At 29.7% G+C, this 10,907-nt stretch overlaps 1 protein-coding gene across 1 annotated transcript; it reads right to left on the minus strand.

Moving 5' to 3' along the window:
* Positions 1-5,704: 5,704 nt before the first annotated feature.
* Positions 5,705-9,777, minus strand: LOC123302422 (hypertrehalosaemic prohormone). The gene is made up of 3 exons (XM_044885350.1): positions 9,656-9,777; positions 7,357-7,565; positions 5,705-5,854 (listed from the first exon to the last, which is right to left on the minus strand). Exons 2-3 carry the CDS (start codon positions 7,558-7,560, stop codon positions 5,825-5,827), a joined length of 234 nt encoding a protein of 77 aa, XP_044741285.1. The 5' UTR covers positions 7,561-7,565; positions 9,656-9,777; the 3' UTR covers positions 5,705-5,824.
* Between the last annotated feature and the right edge of the window lie 1,130 nt (positions 9,778-10,907).

A 10,907-nucleotide genomic window follows, 5' to 3' on the forward strand; every position in this document is an offset into this window, starting at 1 on the left:
AGAAAATTCTAGAAAATTGTACTATTGACAGTGGGGCCTATTGTACTATTAGAACTATTTTTTTAATCTATTTTCTATGAATTCCTAGATCATTTTTAATTCCACCCCCACCAAACTCCCTTATTCACAATGGGAGCCTAAGGGCTACCCAATGACATAATCCCCTACCGAAGGTCAATGGTTAGTTTTAGGGAAAATCGGGGACATACAAACAAACACTCTCTTTTTATATATATAGATTCTTACAGTCTTCTGAATCACAACCACAGAGAAGTATGCAACTAATATTATTTTTTTTACAATAACAAGCTTTGGTTTTACAGGCTTTCTTACAATTACACGGTTTTTTAATATTAGTTGGGAGTGGGCTTTTGTTCATAAATAAAGGTAACAAAGTACCATTCTCTAATTTATAACCGAAATTCGTAAAATCTAATGTTTCATATTGGGGATTCAAAGCATTTTTCCAAATGTATGTCTGGGCAGAAGCTCTAAGTGCATGCAATTGCAAGGCATCTGATGTGCACGGAATTTTAGATAAATTAATATTAGTGCCAAAGCAACGAGAAAAAATTATTTGTCTAGCTTCATCCGCAGTGCTACCTTTTTTACCCAAAATATTTAAATACAAGGTTTCTAAACCTTTTAACTCCTTACTACTTAATTCTAAGCCATTGCCAAGAGGGACTAAAGCATCACGATTTTCTTTAATTTTTATTATTTCTAAAGCTTTTTTTTTTGTCCCAATTTTACTAGTCGTATCACAACCCGTAAATGCGTGTAAAGCAGGTAAAACTTCACAAACCGGGTATGTTAGAGAATCAGCTGCTGTGTGACACGAAAGGAAGCGTGATTATTTATTATTAATTTCCATCCATAGTCCGGAACAACCACTTTTTTTCAACCGGGACCAATAATAAATACATAGTACAAAAACATCAGTGTCTACACTGTGAATTATTATTTCAGAATTCAACTGAATATTATAAAGAATTATTTTTATTTATTTCATTTGAATGTTTTTTCTAAACATTCAAGTGCGTACCCAATTTATTTTTATTATTTATAAATAATTGTGATTTCAAAAAATAGTCAAATACCATTATCTTATTATTGTTGATATAAATGCAAAAATTACTATGATAATAACAAAAAAGTAATATAAACTGATAAAAAAGTAATTTTAATTACATGTTTCGATTTATGCTAAATTACTTTTGAAAAATTGATTTCAGAAAAAAATTTATTAAAAACAAATTGTAGACAATTTAATTATTAATAACATTGCTCTCTTTAACAATCTTGATAGAGTTGATAGTTTTTAAGATAATTGATAAATAATGATTCAAGACACAAAGAGGCCGACGCAACGCATACTTGTGAGCGCGCGGAATTAACAATTAAAAAAAAGATATAAACAATGAAATTTTTTTAAATCTCTTTTAACAATATTATTAACAATTGTATAGAGAATTAAAAAAAAAAATATTACTTAGACATTATGTTTTTTTTAAATATATTTTTCATGGGTCGAAAGTACCCAAATTTGAGATTTTTCGAACCTTTAAAAATTCATATCTTTAAAAATATTAACTTTATCGTGAAAAGTCATAGGACCTTTTTTATTGGTATTTCAATAAAGAATATAAAAAAAATTTGTCCGGTTGAAAAATAACAATTCCTTGCAATTGTTTAAACAATTTCGGTTTAAACAATATGGTACCGGGTTGCGCCCTGGCAACATGCATTTATATCATTAGGAAGGCAATTTGAAGAGGATCGCATAAAAAAATTGAGGTGGAATAGTTTTCGGTACTCATGCGCCGATTCCTCCTACACTATATTTTTGAACAACATTTCTTCCTTTTTAATAGTAACAAAAAAGTCAAAAAAACTACGTAAGTATAATCTTATATAACAAATTTGTATTTTGAAATAAACATTAATGCAATTCATTGAAATAGGTTAAAAATATTTTTGAAATAATTCTAGCAGTTGACGTAAGTGATTCCCCATGATTACACTTTCCGAGTGGATCTTTTTTCCCCAGAATATGAACATCTATTACATTTTTCATAAATTTTCTACATAATATGCTATATCATGTTCCGTTTGTGGTTTTTTCATGATTTTTTCCATAAACTATTAACAAATGAAGGAAATTTTATTCATTTTTAAACATTCCTATCATAATTTTTCTATCGAAAAGTGTTCATGGCTATTTTTAATTAAAATAATCAATTTTTTGCAAGCATTCTATCCCATTATTTTCGTAATTAAAATATTTTTCATCTGATGTTTTTCGATTGGTTAATAGATCTGTGTAGATCTGTCCATACCATATGAACAGGTATAAGTCAATACAGGTAACTATACCGATCTGTTAGCCGATCGAAACTGGTATCAGAAGAAAGATAATATAAATACGAAAATAATGGCATTAATTTTCCTGCAAAAAACTAGTCATAGAAGATACTGATTAAAATTAATTTAATCAAAAATAGCCATGAACACTTTTCGATAGAAAAATTATGATAGGCGTTAAATATTATCAAAGAGAACTCTAAGATATTTCGAAATAAATGTCGATTTTTGCCCCAATTTCCTAGATCAGATTTTTGTATTTTATAAATACGTATTTCGACAACCAGGTAGTCATCATCAGTATGAATTAGCTAATCGTAATTACTCTTATGTTATTCGTTGCTAATTTGGTGGCGGACTGCACCATTGAAATTGGGGCAAAAATCGAAATTTATTATGATGGGCGTGTTTAAAAATATATAAAATTTCATAAAATCTAAGCTCATTTGGTCATCAGATGGGTGAAGATAGACGTTTTTAACCGTCTTTTTGACTAGTTGCAACCTTATTTAAACGTGTAATTGTAATAATTTTTTTATGTTTTGTCATTATAGAGAAGAAGTAAGGAACTTGATGCAAAAAGCCCCACTTAGTTTCATTAATGAAAAAGGCATTAAAAATCGTAACAAATTTCAATTTAAAAATATTACCAAAATTACAACCGTATTTATCTCTGCGGTCGCTATAACCTAGTTGTTAAAAAGCGGCCTTAAATAAAAATTAAAAAACCTTATTTTATATTAACAAGTGAAAACAAACAATTGACTGAGTTAGTTGTTGAAATACCATGCATAGACAGTGTTGATGACTCCATTACATTACACATAAATTGATGTCACACATAATTACTGATATACCTATAATTACATACTATACACAGGTAAACAGTGATATGTACGAAAAAATGTTTCAGACAATAGTTGGTTCTTTTTTTATAAGGAATATTTGTTACATTTAAACTTTTGTTCTATCTCTAACGGTTTACAAGATGGGTCCTACGGGCCCAAGACCTAATTGACCTATGTTGCTCATTTACGAACTTGATCTCACTTTATACGCCCTAAGCACGATATAAAAATTTCAGCTTGATATCTCTTTTCGTTTTTGAGTAATCGTGATGACAGATGGACAGACGAAAGACGACAGACAGACAGACAGAAACCGGAAATGGACTAATTAGGTGATTTTAGGAACACCTATTCCAAAATTTTTTGCTTAGCATCAATATTTTTAAGCGTTACAAACTTGGGACCAAACTTAGTATACCTTGCATTTTGCATATATGCAAGGTATACTAAGTTTGATAAACATTTTGTATCGGTTATAATATCAAGCACTTATCACTTTTCCATTTTTATACCATATATATATGAAATACACATAGTATATTAAGTTTAGCCCCAAGTTTGTAACGCTTAAAATATTGATGCTAAGCAAAAAATTTTGGAATAGGTGTTCATAAAATCACCTAATTAGTCCATTTGCGGTTGTCTGTCTGTCTGTCTGTCGTCTGTCGTCTGTCCGTCTGTCATCACGATTACTCAAAAACGAAAAAAGATATCAAGCTGAAATTTACAGCGTGTTCAGGACGTAAAAAGTGAGGTCAAGTTCATAAATGAGCAACATAGGTCAACTGGGTCTTGGGTCTGTAGGACCCATCTTGTAAACCGTTAGAGATAGAACAAAAGTTTAAATGTAAAAAATGTTTCTTATAAAAAAATAAACAACTTTTGTTTTGAAACATTTTCTTGTAAACATCACTGTTTACCCACGAGGGCGCTAATTAGGTGAAAATTTTCTAGTATATATTAATATGGGAATATCAGTTATGTGTGTTTGGCTATTTAAGACTGGATATCTTTCTTTATTTACGCGTCAAAAAACAAACGATTGCGTTATCAACACTGTCTATACATGGTATTTCAACAATTAACTCAGTCAATTGTTTGTTTTCACTTGTTTTAAAACTGTATATAGATTATCGTTAAAACCTCTTTTGTGTTGTCATAAAAAAAAACTAAAATTCGTATAAAATTATAAGAACCAACACCATCTAAACGTGAAACAGAGGACTAGGAAATATTCTCTTTCTGACGGTAATGTAGAAATCTAGAATCGTATTATTTCAGTAGTATGTTGTTTGTGTTGCATAAACAAATTACAAAATGGACTAAAATACCAAGTTTCGATCAATTGGAAATGAAAAATAATTTGCTTGTAATAGTAATAATAATCATCATAACCATAACAATAATAATAATCATAACAAAATTTAAATCAAAAATTTCCATTTGGTTCCAATTCATGATCCGGATCGAATTGGAAATTGCATATTGGGCTCTGTTGGATTTATTTGGAATTTCGTTGGAATGAATTGGAAATTATGAATTGGAATTGTGTTGGATTTTTTTATCAGGGATAACATAACCTTAAATAATGACCAACTACAGCGATAAAAAAATAAATTGATTATTTCATGTTCAGTAATTACCTATTACATTAAAAAAATTTAAATCTGTATTGTCCTCAACAACATTAAAATAATTACTGTATACTTTTTTAACGGTTTAAAATTTTAATTTTTTTCCTATTTTTCAATAATTATTTAAAAAAATCTCACAAGTATGCAAGACCGACGGTTTATCGATACCTGACGGTAAATGTAGTTATATAATGGATTGGTTTATGGTTGTCTAAAATGTTTCTATCGACTGACCAGCAACTTAAAACGATTACTCGTTTGACCAGTCCTTCCCGTCTTGCCCGCCCGTTCCTTATGTTATTTTTAAATACTATAAGGAACGCAATTCCGCTGAAACATTTTGGTTGGTATAACATATAAGTTCAGGCTTTATTAAATAATTTCAATAGAACATTTATTCCTGAGTTTACATATTTTTAAGTTATATTTAAAAATATAATACAGTTTAAAATTTTTTTCGGGACTTCTGTGAAGCGAATGAATCCTTTAAATCGGGATAAAATTCATGCCATTCATTATACTGTTTTCTATTGACAGCAAAGCTAATGAATTTAATCGCGTCTGTGACACATTACTACAAGGATAACTTTTGATCGACGTAATACGGAAAAAGACCGCTCTGTTGTGCAATTGGAAGTAGCCATGCACAAAAATATGCATTGAGGCTCTACGATTTAATAGAGCCACTTTTTATTTCTGAAATTCGTCGCCCAATTCACTATCAATTATTTAAATTATATTTCGAGTCAAAATTTTAAATTTAACGTATCAACATTCTGATATTAATTTGGTAGGAAAATATGGATTATTTGATATGGTTAAAAATTTAAAAACGTTTGCAGGAAAATTTAATTGTTAATCATATTTTTTAATTTTGTAAATATACAATTTTTGAAATTGCATAATAAGTAAAATACATGACTAGATTGTAATTGTGTAATTTTTAATTAGCAAACTTCATTTTTACATTTCCATAAATTACTTAGCTACACAGTTTTGTGCCTCCATCTGTAATCAGAAATATGTTAATGAAAATAATTTAATTGTTGTAATTATGGTTTAAACAGGATGTTCGAAAAGTCTCGGAATAGCAATCAACCTCGGAAAAGATGCTTTTCTGGGAAAAAAAAATTGAAAGTTGTACCAAGGCGCCTTTACACTCATATCATACACAGGTCATTTTTAATTGACATATGCTTGAAACTCGATAAATAAATTTAATCGAGGATAATGCTTCAAACAAAAAAATATTAGTTTGAGACGCATCCTATGCAAACATCGAATTCGATCTAAGTTTTCAGGTTCAATTAAAACTTCACGCTAATTCATAAGTAACAAACATTGAATGAACGCTTTAAATCAGATAATTGTTCTTTATAAATACGAAAACCTTTTTTTGTAAGCCGAATAGGTTAGATAGTAATTGATAGCAGATTTTGTGTTTTTGTTCATTCAATTTGAACTAAAATGGTTTTTATAGAGAAACGAACCATTTTTATGGGATTTATTGGAAAATTTTTTTCGAAGAGTGTTTCGATTTCGCAGAAACAACTATAAGAAATAACAATTTTGGTAAGAAAAATAATTTTGGGTAAAACTTTTCATTCCGTTTTTGCCTTAATTGTAAGGTTTGCGGAAAAATGTTTCGAACAAAAAATATAATTTTTTTAATCAATAACAGCTTTCTAATTTTAAGTTTTCATTTATCGATTAACAGATTTGGAGTAGAATGAGTTTGAAAACCTAGGTCACGTTTAATGTCTGCATAAGATGTGCACCTATACAGCCAAAATTTTTTTCTTCAAGCTATTTTATCGATAAAATTTACTTTTCGCCTTTCAAGCATATGTCAACTTAAAACGACACCCTGTATACTCTGGATATATGCATTATATGTACAGTTTCGCTTAATTAAATACATATATTACAATGGTGTTTTTTCAGTGTTTTATTTTAATTATAACTTATAATGAATTTTCAATCCCAGTTTAGGGAATAGCTCTGGTCTTATTGAGCTCTGATTATCGAGATTACTGTATATCATATTTTAAAGATTAGCCGCCGCACTTAATCCAAAGTGAGTAATATTATAGAAATTATATTATCCGAGTTACTCTACTAGAATTGTCTATCAAACTTAAAACGCATTTTTCTTGAAACTACATTTTTCGAGATATGGTTGATATCTCAAGTTCTGCACGACCGATTCCTTTGAAACTTGGTGGGAAACTTCTTTAAAAATCTGTCTATCGTCTGAACCTTGAGTGTAAACTTCTGTACTTATTATTTTCATTTCAGTTTTTTTTAACGCGGTCGGCTTTTTTTACTTGAATTTTTTTCCCACGAAAATTCCCACTGCGTTAAATAAAAACTGAAAAAAAAGTGATGTAATTTGCATAGCGACTTTGACATTGAGGACCCATTAAAATCTAGACTTTTTTCAATCTTTCCAATAACGTCCCCGACTGTTAAAGTCGCTATGTAAACTACTGATAAATGATTAAACTTACTTGAATTAACTTGTATATTTGCATTAATGAATCAACCGAAACTTTACATTTGGCACCATCGTTTACATCGACGTCTAGACTTAAACCAGAGTTTCGACTGCGTTTACCCCAATTTGGTGAGAAATTTAATTGGGCTTCTGATTCAATGATTAATGTTACCAATATTGTACAGATGACTACGAATACAATTGTTGAACGAACCATTGTTGCTGTAACAGTTAAAAAAGATTCATGGTATTAATTTTTAGTATCAAAATTCTTCCCACAAAAATAAAAGCCAAAGGGGTTTTTCATAAAAACAAACAAACAATTCGTGGCTATGGCCATGGGCGCCGCTAGGATTACATTCTGGTTAATATTAATAAAAAGGTCTCGCTCATATAGTTTTTATTTTGACATCAACCCATTATGAAAACAGAAAATCTAGAAAAGTTCTACAAAAGAACTGTCTGGCACTTTTTCCACTAATTTAACCATTTAGAAGATATTAAAGGAAAAAATCTGAAGAAATAAAAAAAATTTCTTAAATTTTATAACTCGCTAATTAATAAAACTCATAAAATGGGCAATACATATTTTTGAAAAAAAATTAACTGATCTACAAAAATGGTTTCTTTTGTTTGTTTATTAGACTACTTTAAGCGTGTAAAAGAATCTTAGAAAATACGATTTTAAATCGTTTTCGAAAGCTTTCCAAAATATTTTTAGATAGGCATATGTGAAAAAACCAAATATAAGTGGAGACGGTAGATGTGCGCATAAGATCAAGAAGGGTGTGACTCTCGCAAAGGTAGCTTTTAATAAATTCAGGTAGCTTTTAATAAATTCAGGAAAGAAAGAAAAAATAAAGACTTGGACGCTAAAGTGTTATGTGTGGCCTTTTTTATTGCATGCATGCGAATTGTCGGCTGTAACAAAAAGATTGACTAATTGATCGTTTTTACTGTGCGTTTAATTAATAGTGAGACATGAATTTTTTCGTATGGGATTGAGGTGGGAAAGAGTAGAAAAGGACAAAGAATTTTTAATCTTTTCCGTGTATTTTCCTTCAAATCGAGGGGGTGCAAGTGCACTTCCTTCACCCCCTCTCGGCAAGCATGGTCATGGATTTTACGAATCAGGTCAATAGATTTCTTTTTAAATAAAATATTATACGGTTATACTCATAGATAAATTGTAGATGATTTTCTTTAGTTCAATGTTTCCAGATTGCTTTTACTGACTGAGGTATTTTAAAATTAAAATAATTTTTTTTGGAGCACTAAAATCGTAAATTACTTTGTAAATATTAAACATACAGATATCATGATCATATGATAAAATAACTAGCTTTTGCCAGCTGTTTCGCTTGAGATAATGAGTCATTTCAATTAATTCACTTAACGATTCATTTAGTGAATCGAAACCACTTTAGAGAAACGAAAAGAGAAAACGTAAATGAACAAAATAGGTCAATCTTTTGTTTGAAGTATTTTATCGTAAACACCACTATGTATACGAGGCCGAGCCACTGTTTACACCCTATGGCATAGCTGGTCAGACTTTGACTTTTTGTGCTCTGAGTAACTTTTAGCAAAAGAAGTATGTTTCGATGTAAAATGGATGATGTACTGTACGATTTTCGTATGTTACGAAGTGAAATGGATGATACTCCTTGACAGTAGCTGCTTCTGTATGCAGAGCTGTTTTACTCTAAAGAGTAACCGTTGCCCACCAGTGCCCTAAGAGGTACACAGTAACTTATTTCCCTCATTTTAAAAAAGCTTCAATAATCGATATAAATGTTCTTGTTTCATTTATTTGAAAATTGACTATAAACACCATTACGTTATAATCATCACACTTTCTAGATTTCAAATTACATTTTCTAACTTAATTTATTGCTGAGTAATAGGCCTCGAAAAAAAGTTTGACACTATTGATCACTTGACTCTAATTCTATAGTTTAAAAAAAATTTTTACAGTCTGTAAAATAAAATACAATAAAAATTGATTTTGAATTTAGGGTGGTTTTACTATGAAAGTGTATTCCCGGGAGAAACCGCGACGTAGAGGAGAGTTAACTACGGAAGTGTGTAGTGAAATCAAAAGTTAGAATCATCCTTTTTAAGAACGTATTTTCGTGACTTAAATAATAAAATCTTTTAAAAATCTGCGTGACAAAGTCTTTCTGAGATTATAATTTCTTGCATTAAAATCGTTAAAAATAATATAAAAAAAAATTCGAAGTAAAAATTTGTAGTAATATTTTTACAAAAATTTCAAAAATCAACACAGTAATAAAAACAAACTGACTTACCAATTGATTGATTGTTGAATTGGATTGTTATAATGAATATAAATTAAAATAACTGTAGGCCGACGATGGAGTGATGCACTGAAGTACAATTGAGATGTTATTTGTAATTAATGATTGGTGAGCACGTGATGAGTACGAAACACATTGTCTTTATAAATTGTTATATTTAAGAGAGGCTGGGTATCAGACGATATGTTTGTACGCCAATCAAAAATATTTAGGAGAAACCTCATCATTTTTCTTCACAATTAAATCAAATGAAAAAGGAATAGTCGTTGGTCAATAATGCATGAGGTTTCTTTTCAAATTCTTATTCTTAAGTGGGTGTGCGGTGAATTTCTTACTGTCAACATCCGGAATCAACTCGTAGGTCTTCATTTCAAACTGACGTAAATCGAAAAAATCAGACCATCAATTTTTATACCATGTTTATATGAAATATATCAAAGTATACTAATTGTTTAGTCCCAAGTTTGTAACGCTTAAAAATATTGATACTACGAATAAAATTTTGGTATACGTGTTCATAAAATCACCTAATTAATCCATTTTCGATTTCCGTCCGGCTGTCTGTCGAAACAATAACTTAAAACCGAAATGACATATCAAGCAAAAATTTTTATAGCGTGTTCAAAACGTCGAGTTCGTAAATAAGCAACATAGGTCAATTCGATCTTTGATCCGTATGATCCATCTTGTAAACCGTTAGAGATAGAATAAAAGTTTAAATATAAAAAATGAACCTTAAAAAAAATTAACAATTTTTGTTTGAAACATTTTTTCGTAAATATTCCTGTTTACCCGTTAGGGCGCAAATTAGGTTAGAAACATTATATAGTATGTATAATACAGCTTATGTATGTGCTTGCTTGTTTTTTACTTTATTCACTGAGGAAGTGAGCGGAAATATACTTTTATTACTTTTTGTATAAGAGTGACTATCTTCTTTTACTTACATGATGTAAAAAACAATATGATTGCGTAAAAAACGTCTAGCGTCTATACATGGTATTTCAACAATTAACTCAGTCAATTTTTTATTTCCACTTGCTTTTATTTACTATATTTCGAAAACATAAAAAATTATTAATTTAATATAAAAAAAATTCGTTTTATAAGAAACTAGCTTTTTCCAGCGACTTCATACGCGTGGTGGTTAGATAAAATATTTTAGTTGAAACTTGTTGTATCACATATTTTGGATGATTCTAAACAATTTTTGTCTCTTTTTTACCCTCACCTCACCTTTTGA

This window comes from Chrysoperla carnea, chromosome X, assembly GCF_905475395.1.
Source record: "Chrysoperla carnea chromosome X, inChrCarn1.1, whole genome shotgun sequence".
In the NCBI taxonomy this organism is placed as follows: Eukaryota; Metazoa; Arthropoda; class Insecta; order Neuroptera; family Chrysopidae; genus Chrysoperla; species Chrysoperla carnea.

Coding starts and splice junctions, on each gene's coding strand:
- LOC123302422 (XM_044885350.1), bottom strand. CDS start 7,560: ATGGTTCGTTCAACAATTGTATTCGTAGTCATCTGTACAATATTGGTA. Junction 5,855..7,356: donor AAATATACAAGTTAATTCAA/GTAAGTTTAATC, acceptor TTCTGATTACAG/ATGGAGGCACAAAACTGTGT.